Raw genomic sequence first — 23050 nt, forward strand, 5'->3', positions numbered from 1 at the left:
CCCTCATTAGAAAGTCCAATATATGCAATACAGGGTTTAGATTTTCTATTATTAGAGATAGATATTAATAAACAACAACCATAGGGAATGCCTTATGAGCAGCATAATATTAACTTGGCCCAGCCATGAATCAGATATAGTACCCAAAAAAATTAGTTCATCCAAGCTAGCTATCAGTGAGCTATTTTATAATCAAAGCCTTACAACAGGATGTAGATCTCCAAAAGAGATAGAAACCAGCTTAATTCATAGTTTGAGATTAGCACTGTTCAACATGTTAACAAGTCCTAATCAGACAATAGTGACTAGAGATTTATTGTTCCCTCATGTCCAGTCAGTAATAGGTGTAGAATATTAAATATTTATTCATCTATAGTGCTTATGTATAGGCATTAATTCATTGCCCAAATTGATGATTTTTACATCATAAAAAGACCATAAATTCATCTATCAAATGGGCATATATTATTATTGAAGATGGGCATGTTACATCCTTCCTCCCTTAAAGAAATCGAGATGTCCTCATCTCGTCATGAATTTAGGGTATTCTTTTAAGAGTGTAGCTTCATCTTCCCAAGCTGCATCCTCTTCAAGGTAATCTTTCCACTGTACTAGATGCTCTACAAGAGTTCTATTATGGAGTTTCCTTTCTCTAGAATCTGTTGAAATTTCAGCATAATGATGAGCTATGGTGGATCATACACTAGAATAACATCATTAACAAAGTGATTAGCAAATGATTAAGATATAATTAGTGAATAATTAGCAAATAGATTAATGTAGGCATGGATACTCAAAAACCAGCAAATTCTCATTAGGGCTATGCCTCAATTTATAGAGTTTACATCAAGCATCAAATCCCATTGATTTCTCCATGATTCACTCCCAGAATATCTCCACCTTTTGCCTGATTCTCTCCACCTCTTGCCTGATTCTCTCCACCTCTTCTCTTTTCCCTGAATATCTCCCAGAATATCTCCACACTCCTAAATTCTCTCATGCTACCCTTTATTCTCTCCCAGTAGATTCTTCTCACCTTTTCACAGGTTCTTCTCACCTTTTCACAATTGCATCTTCTCTTTTACAGCCTCTATCCAAGAGCTTGTTCCCACACACACCCTATTCACTTGTATATTTCAACACCTCCCCTCAAGTGAATACTCCTAGTACACCTAGATCCTATACCAAGTTTGCCTCCCCTTACTTGATAGTCTGCGACCAGTGTCTACACCTCCCCTCAAGTTATCTCAGCACACCTGGACCCTATATCAAGTTTCTCTCTTACTTGATAGCCTGCGACCAGTGCCTCGAGTCCCTAAACTCCATAGTCCTTGACACACTCTCTCTCTATGTGTCCAAGGCTACTATAAGTGTCCGCGACCTTGACTAAAGTGCTCACACATACATCTACCACGTGGCCTACATCATCGGTGGCTCAGAGGTGGTTTTACTTTATTGGGGCAGGTTACATTGGGTTGTGGGGTCTCTCTCTCTCTCTCTCTCTCAGAGATTTTCACATGGCTCCTCACTCTTTGGAGCCTCACATCTTCTCTTCTCTTCAGTCTTCTTGTCGTGGGTGGCAGCTTCTCTCCACGCGTCCGTCTCTTCTTTCAGTCTTCTTGGGACAGCTTCTCTTCTTGTGGCAGCTTCTCTTCTCGTGTCCATGTCTTCCTTTAGATCTTCTTCTTGGTGTGGATCCTCTTCTTGGGAAGAGATATTCTTCTTCTTCCATGGCTGGGGCCATGAGCTCGTCCGTCAGGTCATTTTGCTCCATGTGAGCAACATGTTTCAATGTTTTGCTGCCAGTTTCTTTGGGCTTTTTATGTTTATTTTGTATCATTATGCAATGCAAACCCAAAATTATGCTGGAGGTCTTACCACTTGCCTTATTCTGGACAAGGGCAGTGTCTGTTCCCATTTTTACACTGATGCAATGTGCCCAATACATAATGCGTATAGCATTCATTCTCATGCACATTCCAAATGCAACTCTGGCTGTGAATAATCTTGATTTTGAGTGAGATTTACAGGCATTAACCAAGGGTTAAATGCAAAATGATGATTTTCACAATTTTATCAGCACAATTTTACCAGAAATAAAACTAAATTAAGGGTAACCAACTTGTACGGGATGGTTGGAGTATCAAACCAACTCCGATTTACAATCTGAAGTTATAGGGATCTATATCAGATACCTAATGGTTAATTTGAACCCTCAATTGCACCAAAATACAGTGATTAGTACTGATTAATCATTGATTAGCAAATTAATGCTCTGGTTTGTGTGCAGAAAACAGAGTATGCGGGGAGTCCAGATCTGGTGCCTTCCACTTCAAATGAGCTCAAATGCTTTCAAAGGCATCAATAGCAATGAGTCTAGTAGAGGATTAAGCCAAGAAACACAAGGTTTGACCAAATAATGAAAGCTTAATCTCTGTTTTACCAAAGTCACCTGCAGATTTGATGAAGAGCTTGGATCTCACTGTAGACTTGATGAAATTGAATTCTGTCTTCACCAGCTTGTAGAGCATGCTTGATTACCCCTTGGGCTAAGAGGAATTAGAGAGCTTTGATCTGTGGAAGTTGCAATGTCCATTTCACTCAGAAAAACAGGCGCCAGCGAATTTCGTGATTTCTCCTTCATTTCTTCGCGGTTTGCTGCACCGTTTGCATAGGCTTGTAGCCAAGTGTGTTAGCTAGCTTGTGTTAGAAGCTTATGCCCTAATTCTATGTGTGCAAGGTGCTAGAGATCCTCCACTGGCTGGGGTGAAGGGGAAAGTGAAAAACTCACTAAAAATTTGATTTTTTTGCTAATTATCTACTAATCCTAATTAATTAACTAATGGGCTCATAAACCTAATTGATTCTAGGCATGGCTCTGATACCATGTTGAAATTTGAGCATAATGATGAGCTATGGTGGATCATACACTAGAATCAACATCATTAACAAAGTGATTAGCAAATGATTAAGACGTAATTAGTGAATAATTAGCAAATAGATTAATATAGGCATGGATACTCAAAAACCAGCAAATTCTCATTAGGGCTATGCCTCAATTTATAGAGTTTACATCAAGCATCAAATCCCATTGATTTCTCCATGATTCACTCCCAGAATATCTCCACCTTTTGCCTGATTCTCTCCACCTCTTCTCTTTTTCCTGAATATCTCCCAGAATATCTCCACACTCCTAAATTCTCTCATGCTACCCTTTATTCTCTCCCAGTAGATTCTTCTCACCTTTTCACAGGTTCTTCTCACCTTTTCACAATTGCATCTTCTCTTTTACAGCCTCTATCCAAGAGCTTGTTCCCACACATACCCTATTCACTTGTATATTTCAATAGAATCTATGATCCTACTAGGCTGCAATTCAAGGACTCCTTGAGTTGGGATTACAACTTGCTCATCATCAAGAATATGATCGAGACTGGGTACATAAGACTTTAACAAACTTACATGAAATACATTGTGGACCTTAATATGGGCTGGGAGGAGCTGCAGCTTATAGGCACTTCTGCCCAAACATTTGATGACTGTATAGGGTCCACAATGTCTTGGGACTGAGCTTCTTATATTTCCCAAGTGACAGAGAGCTACTACTCGTAGAAGAACTTTGTCTCCTTTCTTGAAGATCCTTTCAGACCTCCTTGTGTCGGCATAATGCTTTTGCCGATCTTGAGCAGCTTTAATATCTTTCTAGATAGCCTTGGTACGCTTTTCCATCTCCTCGAGCATTTTTCTGGAGGCTTCGACTCTTAAGGTTGGATCACATAAATTCAGAGGAGATAAGCATTCTTGCCGATAGAATGCTTTGAATGGTGACATTCCTATGCTTTGATGATAAGATGTATTAGAATTGAATTCTACAAGAGGAAGGTATTGAATCCATCTTCTTGGTTCTCGTTCACAATATTCTATGAGAATGTCTTTTATTATTTGGTTGACTCTCTCAGTCTGGACATTGGTCTCTGGATGATAAGTTGTACTAAAACAAAGTTGAGTACCCAAGGCCTGAAATAAGGACTGCGAGAACTTCAAAGCGAAGTTAGAAACCCGATCACTGACTATCCTCTTTGGTAGACCATGAAGCTTGAAGATCCCCTTGATGAATAACCGAGCAACATCAGAAGCTTTGAAGGTTTTCTTTGCTGGTATAAGATGAGCTTCTTTGCTAGGCAAGTCCACCACCACTAGAATGGAATCATATCCTCCTTGTACACTAGGGAGACTTATGACAAAATCCATACTAATGCATTCCCACTTCATTTAGGGGATATCCAAGTGTTGAAGCCAAGCATTTTGACTCTTTCAGGTTTGATCCTTTGACATGAGAGACATTGCTTCAAGTACTGAAGGACATTATTTTTCAAGCCTGCCCAATGATAGCTCCTTCTTACAGCATTCAAGGTTTTTTCATAGCCTGGGTGCCCTATAGTGGGACTATCATGAGCTTCGTGGAGGATTAACTTCTTTAGGGAGGGATCCTTAGGAATACAGAGCCTGTGATTAAAGTAGAGGCACCCATCATGGGTGGAGTAACCTTTGACTAGATTTTGCTCTTTTTCTGAGGTTCCACCTTCTTTGCCTAGGTTCACCATCTTTTGGTGATCAGGATCATGGATTGACACTTCTTTCACCTTGATCATAATGGGATCATTTGGCATAGAAATTACACTCAAAAAATATTTGCTGTTGAGTGCATCATCTACCACATTATCCTTCTCAGGGTGGAATTTGATGTCGGAGTCATATTCTTGTAGGATTTCAATTCACCCTCTGCTTCATGTTGAGGTTAGGTTGGGTGAAGATTCACTTCAGACTCTTGTGGTGAGTAACAAGCTGGAATTTACACCCCAAGAGATAATGCCTCCATAACTTGAGGTTATGAACAACAACTAAGAGTTCCAAATCATGGGTGGCATAATTTGCTTCATATTGCTTCAGCTTGCGAGAAGTATAAGCTACTGATCTCCCTTCTTGGCCTAAGACACCACCAACAAGTGCTAGACTACTAGCCACCTCAAATTCTTTGCTGGTGAAATCGAGAAGTTTCAGGATTGGAGCTGAGGTAATGATGGCTTTGAGCTGATCAAAGCTAACTTGATGGATTGGAAACCACACTATTTTGGAATCCTTCTTAAGAAGATCCATCAAGGGTGCAACTACCAGGGCATAATCTTTAATGAAAATCCTGTACCATCCTGTGATTCCTAAAAATCCACGAACTTCACGGACTAATTTAGGGGGTGGCTATTCCAGTATATACTTGACCTTGGCGGGATCTATTGAGATACCATCTTGGGAGACAATGAATCCAAGATACTCAATCTGATGAGTAAAGAAGGTACATTTTCTCTTCTTAGCATAGAGTTTATGTTTGTGCAGCAATTACATAACTCTGCGTACATGTTCCTCATGCTCTTCCACCAACTTGGAGTAGACTAAAATGTAAGATTCCTCCCCAACCCCTCAAGATGTCTAGTTTCTTCCCCTGTAATCAATCCCCTTTTCAGAATAATAAAAGATATTGTTTCTACCTGTTTTGGCCTAGAGAGAGAAAATGTTCTAGAGAGAGATTACTCAATTTTTAGATATCTTTAGATGGAAAAATATCCTTTCTTATTAAACTAAATTTTTCTGAAACAGAAGTTTAAAAAGAATTTCCTAAGGTGCATTAGAAATAAATTATAATCTGCTCAAAAGGCCTTAGCCTAAGGGTCCAGATTTTTAGAAAATTTTGGATTAAGGTTCTGAGGGACCAATTAGATTAATCCAAATGTAGGGAGGAGATAAATTGAAGAAATAAAGAAAAACCCCCCAAAAATGAGTAAATACTCACATATAAGATGAAGAGTGGAGACCAAGGAAAATAGTTAAAAAACTGATTTTTGACACCTCAAAATGGGGATTCCCCCTCATGAAGGAGGCGCCTTTTTTCTCATCATTGCTTTCCATTTTAAATCAATAAAATGAGATATTTCATCTCTCCTCTCTCCTATTTCAAGTCTAGTTCCAAAAAGTAAGCTGAACTGACCCAAAAATGGTCAAAAATTGACCAAACTGATCTGGAAAATTCTAGAATCAGTTTGCTTGGTTTGAGGCTCACATTTTCCTATAAATGGAAGCCTCCCCCTTTGTAAAAGCTTAATAGTGTTTATGCACTGTTACTCTACTCCCCAAAGCCAAAAACATTGAATTCACTTGATAATTCACTTGTTTTTGACTAATTCCTCTACAAAGAATTGGTGGCCACTCTTGATCCAAACAAGAGTAGAACCCTCAATCCCTCAAGCCAAAGGAAAGCTCACAAAACTCCATGTAAGTTATTAATTCTATTTTTTTAATTCTAATCTATGGTTTTCTAAATTCTTTGCTTTTTAATGTGATTATGGATTATAAGCCTTGATGAAAAGGCTTCCCCCTTCTCTTCATTAAGAATTTCAGCCTTTCTTCATCTTAAAATGAGTAACAATTAAATTGAGTTAACTTTTCCTATTGATTACTCTTTAGAAGTGAAAAATTGATTAGATTAGAGTGCTTTATTTCATCTTGGGATAAATTTTAAAGTAAATTTAGAATGTAAAAATTGAGAAATGGTCAGCCATACAAAGGAGGTTATGGCAAAATTTTCTTAAATTTTATGGAAATAAGTTTTATCTTTATGTTATTCAAAAAGAATAATCTCCACCATTTGTGCATTCTAAAAGAAATTTTTTTATTATAAAAGTGTTATTTTCATTAGATTAAATTTCTATGCATAGAAAGATGCATATTGGATATTTTTTTATTATAAAAGAGTTATTTTCATTAGATTCAATTTCTATGCATAGAAAGATGCATATTGGATATTTTTTTAATTATAAAAGTGTTATTTTCATTAGATTCAATTTCTATGCATAGAAAGATGCATATTGGATATTTTTTTAAATTATAAAAGTGTTATTTTCATTAGATTCAATTTCTATGCATAGAAAGATGCATATTGGATATTTTTTTATTATAAAAGTGTTATTTTCATTAGATTCAATTTCTATGTATAGAAAGATGCATATTGGATATTTTTTTATTATAAAAGTGTTAATTTCATTAGATTCAAATTCTATGCATAGAAAGATGCATATTAGAAATCTTTTTATTTTAAAAGTGTTATTGCATCTCATCTATTCATATCACATCACATCCATCTACATTCATTCAGATCCACATCACATTCACATATCATCACATCACGTTTATATCTATTTACATTACTTCACATCCATTCACATCTACCCAAGTCCACATCACATCACATCACATCTATCCACATCATATCTCATCCATTCATATCCTACCAGATCCACATCACATCACATCCATTCACATCTCATTACATCACATTCACATCTCACTACACCACATCACATCCATTCACATCTCATTACATCTCATTCACATCTCACCACATCTCACCTCATCCACTCACATCTCATCACATCCATCACACCCATTCACATCCCACATTCATTCACATGCATATCTATCACATCACATCTCATTCTCATCCATTTATATCACATCACATCCTTTCACATATCATCACATCTCATTCTCATCCATTTACATCAGTTCACATCACATCCACATCTACATCCATTTACATCACATCACATCTCATCCACATCTCATCACATCCACATCCACATCCATTTACATCACATCACATCTTATCACATCGCATTCACATTTAGTACCGTTTTCTACTTTTGATACCGTTAGGACTTTTCTAAGTTTCTGCCAATTGCTTGGCCTAGTTAAATGTACTTTCTCTCGATGGATATTTTCTTATTCTTTCTCAATTTTCTCAAGTGAAATATATTCAATATTCTTCTTTTGAATAAAAGATTCATGGGATTTACAAAAATCAATTCTACCCATATTTTCCAATAAAATTAATAATGCTTAAAATTTCACTTTTGATAAATACTCATAATTTGAATTATGCCAAAAATCCCTCTTTTACCATTTAATTACTTGGATCTCAAATATCATGGAAATTCCTCTTTTTGCATAAAAATAAATTTACCAAAAATTCCTCTTTTTGCATAAATTTTTTTAAACCAAAATTTACTCTTTTCTCATAATCAATTAATTATGCATAATTATAAAAAAATTATTTCTCATGAATATGATGAAAATCATTCTTTTTGCATAGGATGTCCAATCCTAGAATATGGTAGGAAGTCCTCTTTTAGCATTATGCATAAAAATAAGATATGTATTATTTTCTAAAAATTTTACCATAGCTTCACTGCTATTACTGATAATTCTTAATTTTTTCCTAAAGAATAAAGGCTTGTAATGAAAATATGATAGTAGTTTTGCTTTTATGCTTAAAATCAAACTATGGATTTAAATCATAATTTTAACCATAATCATAAACAAGTAGTTTTTAACTCCTCATAAATAATCTAAAAGAAATAACCATTATTTTGTTAACACAAAATCATAAAAATACCATTTTCTTAATCTCTAGCTTAACAAGCCTAGAGTTTAGCTTTGAATTAAGAGACTATCATTGAGAAGCATCCTTTTTCAAGGGATTTAGCCATAAAGATGGCTATTCTTTTAGAGAGAGAGATTTACTTAAAGAAAGCATTACAAATAAGCATAAAGATTACCTTTCTCTTAATTAAGCATTAAGACTTTAAGAGAAAGCTTGATTTGAATTAAAACAATTATTTAGAAAGCTTCTCAAGCTTGAGAGGGGTTGAGAAGAAGAAAGTTATTGAGAAAATTAAAAAAAAACCATAAAATTTGATTTTACCTCCAAGTTTGGCTTGATTCTCTATTAGCAGTGAAGCTACCGACCAATCAATTGGTCCACCAAGAGGAGAAGAACAACTGCAAGAGTTGTTGTACAGAGAGAGAGAGCTCAAAGCCCCCAAGAGAGAGGAAAATTTAAAGGATAATAGAAAATATGATTATTTTAATATAATACTGGCATAGTATAGCTCTAATATTTTATTACAAATGACTGAGGGTCTATTTGTAGGTGAGGGAGGCCACTGACCAAGTCCAACTGGGTTCTAGAATTTTCTAGGTTCAGTTTGACTCATTTTGGATAAGATTTGGGCCAATTTGGCTTCCTTTTTTATTTGGTTTGATCAAGGAGAGAGGAGAGAGAAGAATATCACAATTTTTTTGAATTAAAAACCCTTCCACACATGTGAAAGAGGCACCTACCTCAAGAGTCCCCCTTTCCTTACCAAGGTGTCAAAAATGCATCATTATTCCAAAATATCTCATTGTTTTAGTAATATCTCATAATTTTTAACTACTAATAAACCTTGTACTCAGTCAACTCTTCATCTTATGTGAGCATTTACTCATTTTTGGGTATTTTCTTTTATTATTTGGATTTATCTCATTCCAACACTTGGATTAATCCAATTGGCCCATTGGAACCTTAATTGGACTATAATTCAAATTTTTTTTGAAAATGTAGACCCTTAGGCTAAGGTCCCTTATACTATTTTCAATTAATTCCTAATGCAAATCTATGGCATTGAATAGAGCCAACACAATGGCTTATCCTAACTATGCAACACATATTTGTTATCACTCGTCTTGTCTATAAATGTTCATGATACTTCTATGTAAGAATAAACAATAATGGAAGCTGGATCAACACAATACAAAGCATTGAATTGCGGAAAGAAGTGGAGGGATAAACACTTGAGCACAATGAACTCGATGATAAACTAAGGCTGCTAGACTAATCTATATGTAGTACCCAGGGTTTCCATGGACATAGGTAGCCACGTCGACCAACCCACAACTTGGTCCAAAATGACCATATCATCCAACTATGTAACTCTCCCATAGCCATCTAAGACCACATCATCTGACTATGTAACTCTCCCATAGCCATCTAAGACCACATCATCTGACTATACATTTGACTGTGCAGCCCCCATAGCTATTTAAGACCATCTGGACCCTCAAATAGACCCCTAACACCCGAGAACAATGTGTCCTTAGTTTTCTTTCTAGCACTTAGTGATGTGGTTACATAGCCTGCACAAGCATGCATCCTACTTAGGAGAGTGCCAAGTCTAGATAAGCTATCTCCTAACCATCTGGCCATACTTGGCCACCGTCCACTTTCTAATTTAAGAACTTCCTAGGAACTGCTAGCAATGGTTACTCATCATAAAGGGGGCCTTCCAAAATAGAGCACATCTATCACCCACAAAAACAACAATAGGGTGGAGCATTGAGTAAATGATTTTTCGACACCCCCACAATGTCCACATGTAGGTGAACTACTTTTTCGGTCAACGCCAAGTCAATAAAGATGGTGCTCCAATAAATGTTAATCCGATTTTGGATTAACAAACATAATTCTCCAATTGAGGACATTAATAAGTGTCATGAAATGGCACTATAAAAATGTACATTATGAGATATTGGCCACCCAAGGCCTAGTTAAGTAAGTTTTGGGCGCCCAAGTGTGAATAAGGGCTAAATGTATATAAGGCATTTTCTTATAATGAAAAGACACAATCCCCTTTGTGCTCTATAGACAAATCTTCCTTGTGTCTTGAGAGAGATTGAGAGTGAGAGAGCATTCTAGCATTGTTCCTCTTCTATGCTTGTATGATTCATGCTTGTGTGGGAGAGTGAGAGAGAGTGATTGGTGCGAGCGACTCTACGGTGACAGCGTGGAGGTGGATCTTGGAGTTTGGAGTGTAACAAGTGAGCTTGGAGGCCTCAAGGGACTCAAGTTCGAAGCATTGGTAAGTTCTCTATGACATTTGTGATCTATTGCTCATCCTTTAGGTGAATGCATTGAGTTCCCTCTTGGAGGTGTGGTAGCCCATAACATTTTTGGCGCCGCTGCTGGGGAAACACCTTTGTTTCTTCTATCTTCTTGGAGTTTCATCTCCCATTGCATAAGATTCATGATTTCCCTTGCATTCTGGTAGTGCATTGTGTAGAAAATGAATGGATAAGATTTGTGTGGAAGTAAGAAATCGTGTGAAATTGGTTGTGTTGTTGTGTATGTGTGTGGTGGAGTGGTCTTAGAATAGAGCTTCACTGTTTTTTCTTGTTAATTTTGATATTTGCATCATTGGAAGCATCAACGTGAATGAACAGGTTGGTATTCTGTTTTCTCCTTTTCTAAAAATTCACAAAAATTAAAAATATAAGGAGCCATTGACTATGCCGTGAACTTGTATTTCACTCCTTAGAGGTGTGGCACAATCATTTTGTGATTCGTTGGATAAGTATTTTGCACCCAAAAACATAATATTCGACACGGGAAGTTCCCACGTGAACTGTAGAAAATGCTCACATCGTGAACTTTTCTGCAACTTCACGCCACAAACTGCTCTTGACATCAGCGCCGTAATCAACATCGAAAATCACGGGATTGCCTTGCCAAAAATAGGTAACCTTTTCTCCTCTAACGCTGAAGTCTGACAAGATTTTGAACACGTGAAAGTTCAGAAAAACGTTCATGCCATGAACTTTTTCAGAACTCTTCATGGTGTGAACCCTTTTTTTTGTTCACCTCGTGAACTTTTCCTGCAAACTCACAGTTTAGTCCAATCCAACGAATAGTCAGGCTAAGGCCATGAAGGTCGGTAAGGGAGGGACACCTACAACAAGGAAGAGGGGTTCTGACCCTAAAAGCAATTTTTTTTTCAATGTGCAGATATCCAAGATTCCAAAATGTTGCATAGCTACTAGCACTTAGAACTCCATTGGCTTTACCTGCACCACCTGTACAGATCACTGATACTGTAGAACAAACCAACTCTTCCTACTTACCTAGGGGGATGTTCCAGGTACAAGATGCTTCACCTCTGCCCCACCACCAGCTCTACCACCACAACCACCGCAAGCTAAAATCAATCAAGTTTTGATTGAAGGGCCGTCACACAAGATGTTGATATGGTGCGTGAAGTAGAACTTAACGGAGAGTACTATGAGGAAACGGCGAAGATCATGCCTAAATTCTACGTCCTACAGAATAACACGCCAGTACTTGTGTTTCAAACCACGGTACAGTGGAAGGTCAAGGACATGAACTCGAACCTGAGAAGAGGACTGCTATAATGTTTTGGTTGTGGAGGGCTGCATCGAGTTGCCGAGTGCCCAAACAAGAATATGGTTCAGACGCACCAACCCCAACAAGTGACTGTTACACCCAATGACATGCCAATACTCACTTGTACTAAATATGGGATTCATCATTTGATCAAGGATTGTCCATATCGCACAAGTGGTTTGACTTCTATTGCCAACCATCCATTCCTTCCCTATGGAGGATTGCGAGTCACACACATGGGGAGAACCCTCTATCTCCAAAGAACCCAGAGACATAGGAAGTCTTGCGTGGGTGTATTGTCCACACCTGTACAAATGCCATTGGGAAAATTGTTACGCAATTCACCAACCCTATGGACATATATAAAAGAATGGGTAGAGGGCAGAAACTAAAGCCAGCCGGTACTATAGATGAGGCTCTGCCACCTCTGGGAGAAAGAACCTTGAGACACACAAGGAAAACCTGAGTCATTAAGATACCAATTAATCAACTATCGTGTTATTACAAAAGCGACGACACAAATGCTACAATCCCAATTCATGATAATGGGTACCAGGCACACTGGCTATCCTGGATGGTGGGGTAGAGGGTTAGCATCATCACAAAACATTGCTAGAAAAATTGGGGGAAACTTGATCTAAAAAAAGTAGATCTAATCGTTAAAATGGCTTACGGAACATCTTCAAGGCCCATTGGACTTCTGGAGAATGTGAAATTCAAACTCTTTACGTTTCGCTACCATCATACATTTGTGGTCATGGACTTCCTATGCCAACCTGATTCATATGACATAATATTGGGGAGACCCTACATGAGGGAATCCAAATTGGTGCATGATTGGGCCTTAGATCACATGTATGTATGTAGGGATTTGCAAATTTTAAAGATAGATCTAAGAACATGGAAAGCACGCCCCATTGAAGGGCAATTGTTTGGTAATCATTTGGTCACAACGGAATGGACCACCTCTATACAAATATGCCAGCCCTTGGTGGGAAATCCCAAGGAAGAAGAGAAAATAGAAATGTACGCATCACTTCCTCCTCCATGTGTTGGCTACCATAGATGTGATGCAACCCAGGGGGTCTAATATGTGGAATCTGGAACTATCCCCATGACCTTGATCTGTATGGTTAATTAGCAGACCATCGATGAAGCATTAGAAGAGGAGACATCGAGTACAGAAAGGACCATAGCACAAGGCCGTACCAATGCTCAACGCCTCAGAAGGTGGTGGCGAAAACAGAAACGATATATTGCCCGACGAAATGCCCTATTACAAAGAAAACCCACGAATGCCCAGTGGCTGAGATACCTTGAGGCCACTAAGGTACACGATGAGTTCTTTAAGGATTGGGGTGAGCAGTTGAGTAAGAAATCGCAGGAGGGAAGACACAAGGAGAAAGTCTCCCTTCAAGAGCTAGAAACACCTAGGCTTACAAAAGCTGGGCATCGAAAACGCAATAAAGCCTTGGCAAAAGCAGAATGTGAGGCTAGAAAGATCATGACTAAAACCAAAAGTGAAAATGAAGAAAAACCAGACTTGCTCTCAGTACACCTGACCACTTCAAAACCTACATTGTTGAAGACGAGCGGAAAGTGGTCCGACTAACGGCGATAAGGGTTAAAGAGGATGGGCTATTCACATAATACGATGGCCTGGCAGAAGTCAAGGAAGTGGATATTATGGGACCAGGGGAGGAAGTCGACCCGTATACATTGCTAAGGACTTGACTTTGGCTGAAGAAGATGAGCTCGTTGCTCTCCTTAAGGAATTTAAGGATTGTTTTGCCTGGAGTTACAAGGAGATGAAGGGGGTACCACCTGAGATAGTACAACATACGATTATGGAAGGGTCGAGGCCAACCATGCAAAAACCATACCAGATGAATACTAAGTATGCGGCAATTGTAAAGGAGGAAATAGACAAGCTCATTGCTACAGATTTCATCTATGAAATCAAACATATCGATTGGTTTTCACCAATCGTAATAGTGCCAAAAAATAATGGAAAACTTAGCGTATGTGTTAATCTTAAAAAGGTCAACGTAGCTACTAGGAAAGACCATTATTCCACTGTCCTATATGGAACATGTTTTGGAAAGAGTGGCTAGGGAAGAAGCTTACAGCTTCTTGGATGGATTCTCCGATTATAATCAGGTGTCCATAGCACCAGAGGACCAACATAAGATAGCTTTTAGTACAATTTGGGGGACATTTGCATACAAGGTTATGCCCTTTGGCCTCACCAATGCCCCAGCAACATTTCCAACGGTTGATGTGCATAGCCTTCAAGGACTACTTACAGAAGTGGTCGGAGGTATTCATTGACGATCTGTGTGCGCACTCTCGATGGGTGGACCATCTGGCGTGCTTAAGGAAATTGTTCGAGCGATGTTGATTATATCGTATATCCTTGAACCCTTTAAAGTGTCAGTTTTGGGTCAGACATGGTGTGATATTGGGCCACCATTACTTCTTGGTTTGTGTGTGCATTGTCTCTTTGGTTGATATGGCAGACACTCTTTTGATATGGTTTATGTGTGAATTGCCTGTTTGGTTGATATGGTAGACACTATTTTGGCTCAAATTATTGAAATATCTATGTGATCTAGCATCCATGTGTGCATATGCACATTAGTCTAGGCAACAATAGGCCTTAGCATTTGATATAGACATAAAGTCTAAGGTTATTTCCCTTGTGTAAGTAGACAATTACGAAAGGGGAGCTAACATAGGATAGATCTAGATAGGGCTAGGTGACATGCCCTTGACATTATCGCTTAGGTCATGGGAGAGATCTTTGTGAGCCTATGTATTGATGTATCTTCTTTGTGAATCATAATGAGAGAGCTGTCACTGTATCTTCTTTGCTATGTGCTTACTTTGTGGAATACTTGTGTCAAGCCTCATCTATGCTTGTTTTACTTGTGTTTATCAAGCTCCTTTGAGCTCACCGAAAACTTGATTATGCTCACCTAAATTTTTCTCACCTCTTTCCTCATAAATGAGGCATAATAAATTAGCTTTGGATTACCCAAGCTAATGCTTAGAAAAGATTCCACAAATCACTTTTGATTCGTGCAAATTGTAAACACCTATTTGGCTAGAAATTTGTGTTGATTTTTTCCCTATTTTCGGCCACCTATTTCCCTATAAGAAAATCAAGTACCAAATGGAAATATGAAAGATTAGTAATTTAGCCCTTACCTTGTACTTATGATTTTTTGAAAAGTTTATGGAGAATTAGCCTAAGAATAGGTCCATTCTCCAATACCAAAATAATATTTTAGCAGCTCATAAAAATCCACAAGACATGCAGATTTGAACACAATTAACACAGTAGATTGAGCAAATCACAATTAAATGATATAATCACTTAAAGAGGAACATGAGAGGGTTTTGACTTAAACTAAACCTTTAATAAAATAGGTCCATGAAGATTTAACCTAAATGATAAAATCACTTAAATAGGAATGTGAGAGGATTTCGATTTAACCTAAACCTTTAATAAAATAGGTCCATGAAGATTTGAGCACAATTAATGTAGTAGATGGAGAAAATCACAACTAAATTATATAATCACCAAAGAGGAACATGAGATGGAGAATTAACCCAAGAAAAGGTCCATGCTCTGATACCAAAATGACATTTTTGTAGCTCATCTAAATCCACATGACATGAAGATTTGAACATAATTAACACACTAGATGGAGCAAATCACTCAAAAAGGAACATGAGAGGGTGTTGATTTAACTTAAAACCTTTACTAAAAAATTCTTAATCTTACAATAGATGCACATTAAGGAGGTGCCTAGATTTCACCTCTTCTCTTGATAGGATCACTCACTTTCCATACATGTAAGTGATACAATTCACACAAGGAACATGAGAGGGTTTCCATGTACCTAAAAGATTTACTAAAAAAATCTTAATCCTAGATTAGGTAGGTGCCTAGGTTTCATCTCTTCTCTTGCTAGGATCACTCACTTTCCATACATGCAAGTGATAAGATTCACACCCCTAAGTGTCCACACACTAATGTCCACCCTATCTTGACTATTTGGTGAGAATTTATTACTACTTTACACACACATCTACTCATGAAGACATGGCATCTACCAAAACCATGTGTTTCAATGCCCAATCACCTATATATCCCACACTAGCATATCATGTGGGATTATCTTGAGCTTAACTTTTCAACACCCTGAATGTAGTGACCATCTCCTAATGAGCCACAATAATATAACCAACCATGTGAACTAAAATCCCCTCATGTGCCTAGGGAGTTGTTGCACATGCTTAATACTAATTGCCTATCAAATGTGACCATTTGTCTCATGTCATCTAGTAGTAATCTGGTCCTCTAACTCATGACATTAATCTTTAAAGTTATGAAATTATCCATACAATAATAACTACCCAAATTAAATGTGACTTACTCAGTGGCCTCAATTGATGACCATCCATGTAGATACGCATCATCCAATCATAGGTTTGATATCAACGAGTCGTTTCACCATGCCATGTATGTGACTTGTTTCACCATGCCATGTATGTGCCCCATGTGTATCCATGTTATGTCATCATGCAAATGTACATCTTTGCAAATCATGATGTAAATAACTGAAAACTGAGCTATAGATTGGTCGAATGCTGTTTTACCCATCTAGGGGGAAAGTACACATTGAGAGCTACTAGCAATGTCATGGCGCCATGTGTTTGGTCATTAAGGGATATAAAAAAACTCAAGTGATCTTACGTAATTTTGGCTTAAATAGATAAATGGTGTGGTCTTGAGAAAGTATCAATAATGGTGGAAAAGTTAACATGATGGATTGTAAAATCTCTCTCTCTCTCTCTCTCTCTCTCTCTCTCTCTCTCTCTCTCTCTCGCACACACACACACACACACACACACACATTGTAATATATATATATATATATCACTCACACACACACATGTGGACGCATGTAAGGTTAGAAAGTCTAACTAACCATGGGTAATAGTATGGCATGTGTGTAGATAGACAAAATAAGGTAGCCACTTGTTAGGACTACCTTTGGACATGGATAATAATGGGGTGAACCTTATAAAACTTGCATTCCCAAATACTCACATGCACTAAATGTTTTTGAATTTGGATAGTTGTGAGTGAGAGTTTTCTCTTGAAAGTTTTGTTGTAAGTAAAAACTTTTATACATAAGAAACTATTTTCTAAGCAATTTTCTATCTTGCTTTGGATGTCAATTAGGTCTTTTAATTTACTTGGGTTAATGGTTGCAAGAAATTATAAATTCTACTATTTTGTAGAAATTATAAGTGCTAATAGAGTGATAATAAAACACTAGCCTCTTCATGAAAGTCTTGTGACTATACTTGTAATTAATTTGATGCCTTATGTACAATGCACATGATTAAAAGAATAAGTGTTAATGTTACTTGGTACTTGTTTATCTTCACACACACACACACACACACACACACACACACACACACACACACACACACACATCCCCTCTATATTCATTCACGAGACGACTCATCAATGTTCACAAATATAAAATTAATCACCATTAAGTTTTATTAGTTCAATACTTAAAACATTCAAATAATGTCTTAGAAAAGCCACAAAGTTATCAATAGTGCAATTTTGACATAATGTGCCTTTCCTTCTAAGGCACATTTTCATGTTAAAAGGTAAGATTCTCTAAATACAATTTATTTGCACCTATTGAAGGACAGATGTTAAGTGCAAATGTGTGTGGTTAAAAAGGCATTTGGAGTGTACTAGTCCATCTTACTTTGGGACCCCATTTTGTAATGAGGTAGGATCCTGATGTTGTATGATGACAATGTTCATAGAAAGTATGATGCCCAAAAACCTTTATTCTCTTTGAAAATCATGAGATCTTGGAGCTTTTTGTTTTTGAAAATCATGAGATCTTGGAGCTTTTTTTTTGTTGGTTGAAAATCATGAGATCTTGGAGCTTAAATATATTTAAGGTTTTCTCACCTTATGAATGAGAAAAGCATTTCTAAGGTTTTCTTTGAGAGCTTCAAAAATCTTCAAGCTAAAATATATCTATTAAAAAATATATATATAGAATTGAAAAATAAAGTTTGAAGAAGAAGGTTATTGGGTTCAATCTGACTTGTTGAATAGGTAAGTGGGCTACTAAGAGGGTAGGTATGAGGGCATCTTTCACTAACAAACTTAGTGTGGCAATAAGTTGGGAAAAAGTTGATACAAAAGCTAACCATCAGCAAGGTTATGTGATTTTTAAGCGCAGTGTATATATAGACTTTAGCTCTCTCTCCCCTCCCCTCACTCCCCCCCCTTTCTATCTGTGATTTGTCACTAGCATCTTTGATAGAGAGATTTATGCATACTTTTCTTGCTTGAAGGTAGTTAAGATTCTTAAAAGATTGTAGCAAACAAGATTTGACTAGTGGAAGTATATGATTTGAAGGTAGTAAAGATTCTCATAAGATGGTAGCAAACAAGATTTGACAAGTGGAAGTATATGAGTTGCTTTTTCTTGGTTATTGAAAGCTTTTATTAATATTATCTTATATGACCTTATATTAGGACCCTTACCCTATACTCCAAGCATAATTTTTTGGGATCTTATACCTTGCATGGCTCATATGTGACCCATTTCAAAAGCCTTCTCATCCCATTGAAAGAAAAAATGTATGCATGTTGACCTTTGATTCATAAGAAACCAAGGTTACCCCTTCAAGGGAGAAGCTAAATGCATGAGGGAGAAAATGCCATTCTTCAAGTGGATTACAAAGCCATTTGGTGGTTGGGGGAGAGCATAGATTGGTTCACTTTTTCATTAAAAATCCATCTCCGGTATTTTAACAACAATTATTGAAAAAACAATCAATCCCTTCTATCGCAAGACTAAGAAGATATGCATTGTCCTAAGGATAAATTTACCCTTAGAAATTGATTGCTTGTCGGGAGCCATTAGAAACCTAGATATGGGCCTTCAAAAGGGGCATATATTTAGGGCCTAGGAAAGTAGGAGCATCAGAAATGGGGAATGTTGTGTTATGTAGAGAACCCACACTAAACCGTTGAGATCAGATGGTCAGTATTACTTGTCCAAGCCCAAGAACATCCACCCATTGTATAATTGAGCAATGTTGTATGTAGAGAATCAACATCGAAACTTTGAGATCGGATGGCCAATACTACTTGTCCAAGCCCAAGAATATCCACCCATTGTAAGATGAAGAGGATTGGCATCAAAACTTCAAGATGGGACGATCAAGACCAAGCCTAAGAGTACTCAGGTGCTGCCTGCCACATACAAAGAGAGTGGGCACAGGGGCCAGTGCTAGAGAAAAACCTTTTTCCGAGCTAGTGAGAAAAAGACAAGTTGGAGTACAATCGGTTTCCCCTATTCAAAATCTCATTATTAACTAGTTTTTATAACTGAAAGCCTATAAATTTTATTGGTTTTTGTAAAGACAAAGTTCAATAGGTTTATTAAATTTTTTTAAACGAACACGAAAAGACTGTTTTTTTCTAGCACTATGCACAGGGCACTGGGATTTCTAAGTGTCCAAAGCCGTTCCACATTATTGTGAGAATTATGGTCAGTTGTTACTATGAATTGAAAAATTTCAAATTTCAGGGCACTATGGATTATATATTGTTGCACATCACATCTTAAAGTATATGATGCTTTCTTGTTACCGAAGCACATCAGTTGGAAAAGCAAGCATTTTCGTGGGGTATCATATAGCTTGTCGGGAATGGCAACTCAGCAGCAGCAGAAGAAGATGAAGCGTTGGCTCCATCGCTGCTTCCCTCGCAGGTTTGGTCCTGAGAAGCAGCCGCCCCTCCCGCCGCCGCAACAGCCGCGCCCTCCGCCGCCCCCCCCTTCGACGCGTCGGCTGCCCTACCTTCATGTCGATTCGCACCTGCACGCTCTCGCAGGCCAGGCTGAAGGGTTCGGTTGCCAGTCCATCGGAGGTCTCCGTGGTGAAATCTACCATGTCACTACCTTGAACGGTACTCTTCCCTTCTTTCTTATGTGCAATCACATTTTGTGTGTGTGTGTGGGGAGAGAGAGAGAGAGAGAGAGAGAGAGAGAGAGAGAGAGAGAGAGAGAGAGAGAGATCATCGCCCTTCGCCCTCTGGAAGCCAGCTTAGTTGAGAGAGAGAGAGAGAGAGAGAGAGAGAGAGAGAGAGAGATCATCGCCCTCTGGAAGTCAGCTTAGTTTCAGCAGTAATAACATTGTGCATTGTACAAAGGTTTCTCTTAAGAGAGAGTATGCCATTTCAGCATATGCCCAGACATGTCCACATTGGACAAGGTCAGAGAAAAGGCCTATTTCTGGTAGGATCCTTTCAGATTAGGCTGCACAGACAGGCAGACAATCTTTGCCCGTTTGTATGTGTATGTGGTGCATATTTTGTCACAGTGATCGTTTGATAGAAAGAACAGAAGTCGTTATTTGGTACTGAGTTTGTGTTTGCACATCTTGCAGAAGATGGTGAAGGCAGTCTTAGAACGGCTTGCAAGTCTAAAAAGCCCCTCTGGATCGTGTTTGATGTCTCTGGTGTAATAATGCTCTCGTCTGGCATCAAAGTTCAGTCCTACAAAACCATCGATGGTCGAGGTCAGAGGGTGAAGCTCATGGGAAAAGGGCTCCAACTCCGAGAATGTGAACACGTCATCATTTGCAATCTGGAGTTTGAAGGTGGGCGGGGGGATGATGTGGATGCCATTCAATTGAAACCTAATTGCAAGCACGTATGGATAGATCGTTGCAGTCTATCTGATTATGATGATGGCCTTATTGACATTACTAGACAATGCACTGATATAACAGTTTCAAGGTGAACTTTTTAACCTTTTTTTTTTTCTGTCATGATTGGCAATGTGGCATGGTTGATTGTACGTATGTATGTCTGCAAAGTGAATATGTATGTATGTATGTGCAACCCAAAATACACATTTACACCAAGAGAAGAGAGGGAAAAGGGTACATCAACTTCTCTACCTCACAACTCCATTGGTAGATGATATATATGGGTAAAAAACCTTGATTACATAGGCTCAACAGCCATAAGCAATAGATCAATTAAGAAAAGAGAGAGAATGAGAGATTAGCATGTGAATGGCATCCTTGTGCACACAAGGGGGTCTGGGCACATCAACACACACACACACCACATAGTATATGAGGTTCCAGTGGTTTCAAGTTGATAAAATAAGTAGGATGTGTCGCTAGCGTATATGCAAAATTTCTTTTGTTCCCTTACTTCACACAGATAACACACATATAGCAGAATATCTAAAAAGAAACAACACATTCATGCCACCAGGGAGCACCAACAATTGCCAAGCCCCCACAACGTGTATGTATAGCATACATCGACGTATGTATGTATGTAAAGCATACATCTATGTACGTGCATAGTTGCTGTGTATCTGGATGGTTGGACGAGGGTAGAGAGTTGTTTGAGTGTTGATTATGGGGATCTCGAGATTATGAGTGTGTGAGTTTCCATTTTCCAGCTTTAGTAAAAGCTGGTGGTGTCCCTATTTTGTTCTTTGAGTGTGTTCCAGCATGTGTGGGTGGATGCTGCTATAGAGGGCTGCCCTTTTTCTTTCGCCCCACAACGTGTGTGTAAAAACACACACACACACACACACACACTTAAATGTAGCAAATAAAAGTAGGTTTAAGTCTCTAGTCTAGCATACATACACATGAAGACCTACACACAATACATACTACATATGTATGTAGGTACAGATGCATACATACAGTCACACACACACACACTCTCATATATTCATACATACACACATAAATACATTTATACATACGTATATATGTACACACACTTACGCTGTTGTTTATGCCTGTATATCTATGTGTGTGTGTTTGTGTTTTGAAGTTTTGATGTATACAACATGTAGGCTGATTAGCTAAGTAGTATGTATGTCATGTTTGTACACACATTGGAAATAAATAGCTGCACACATTTTGCTTGAGACATGCATTCTGGAAACTGCATGTGGCTTTGTGGGATAGTGCTGGAGGTCTGACTCTTTTGTACAGGTGCTACTTTTGCAATCATGACAAGACCATGTTGATAGGAGCGGATCCAAGTCATGTCGAGGATCGTTCCATCAGAGTGACCATCCACCATTGTTTCTTTGATGGCACACGTCAGCGCCACCCTCGCGTGCGGTTTGGGAAAGTGCACCTTTACAACAATTACACTCGAAACTGGGGCATTTATGCAGTGTGTGCTAGTGTGGAAGCCCAGGTAATCATACTTTTTCTTGGCTTACAAGTAAAGATAAAGGGTTCGTTGGAGCCTTGTTGTGGCCTGGACTTGATTTCTAACACTCGTATGGCAGATATTATCTCAATGCAATGTCTATGAAGCAGGCAAGAATAAGAAAGCCTTTGAATACTACTTTGAAAAGGTATTAGGTGGGTTCAGTTGTGTTGATTTAGACATAGAATTTGCACATCTTTTGAGAATCTCATGTGCACCCGTCCTCACACAGGCAAGTGATAAAGAAGTGGCTGAGTCGGGCAATATCTCCTCTGAAGGTGATGTGTTCTTGAATGGTGCAATCGGGGTCCCAAGAAACCCTGAGATGGTTTTTAGACCCAAAGCGCACTCTCTCAGGGGCACAGTTTCCCCTCACACACCGGACTTGGTGTCCTTGATAAGGTCATCAGTTGGCTGGCAAAACATCCCCAGCCCACCAATTCACAATGCCTGACCGGATGAAATTTACAGTTGTGGCAGAGTTCCGGTGCCTACTCCAAGGCTTGGCAAGCAAGAGCATGTACAGTGAAAGCACAGCTCTTGTCCACACTGTTAGCAGATTTTTTGCAGAATTGTATACAATTCTATAAGAAAATCAAGGCAAACTATCACCATAAAAC

General features: G+C 38.3%; 1 protein-coding gene across 2 annotated transcripts; it reads left to right on the forward strand.

The window, feature by feature from the left end:
* The first annotated feature begins 19800 nt into the window (after nucleotides 1-19800).
* Nucleotides 19801-23026, forward strand: LOC147641136 (putative pectate lyase 4). Of its 2 annotated transcripts, none has more exons than XM_086818548.1 (5): nucleotides 19801-20141; nucleotides 20621-20972; nucleotides 22205-22415; nucleotides 22510-22585; nucleotides 22663-22805. In XM_086818548.1, exons 1-5 carry the CDS (start codon nucleotides 19883-19885, stop codon nucleotides 22668-22670), a joined length of 906 nt encoding a protein of 301 aa, XP_086674674.1. In that variant the 5' UTR covers nucleotides 19801-19882; the 3' UTR covers nucleotides 22671-22805. The 2 variants fall into 2 exon arrangements, with proteins under 2 accessions (XP_086674674.1, XP_086674663.1); XM_086818537.1 differs by having other exon boundaries at nucleotides 19803-20141; nucleotides 22510-22578; nucleotides 22663-23026.
* Nucleotides 23027-23050: the final 24 nt, after the last annotated feature.

This window comes from Cibotium barometz, chromosome 2 (genome assembly GCF_041138505.1).
Source record: "Cibotium barometz isolate CiBa-2024 chromosome 2, ASM4113850v1, whole genome shotgun sequence".
Classification (NCBI taxonomy): domain Eukaryota; kingdom Viridiplantae; phylum Streptophyta; class Polypodiopsida; order Cyatheales; family Cibotiaceae; genus Cibotium; species Cibotium barometz.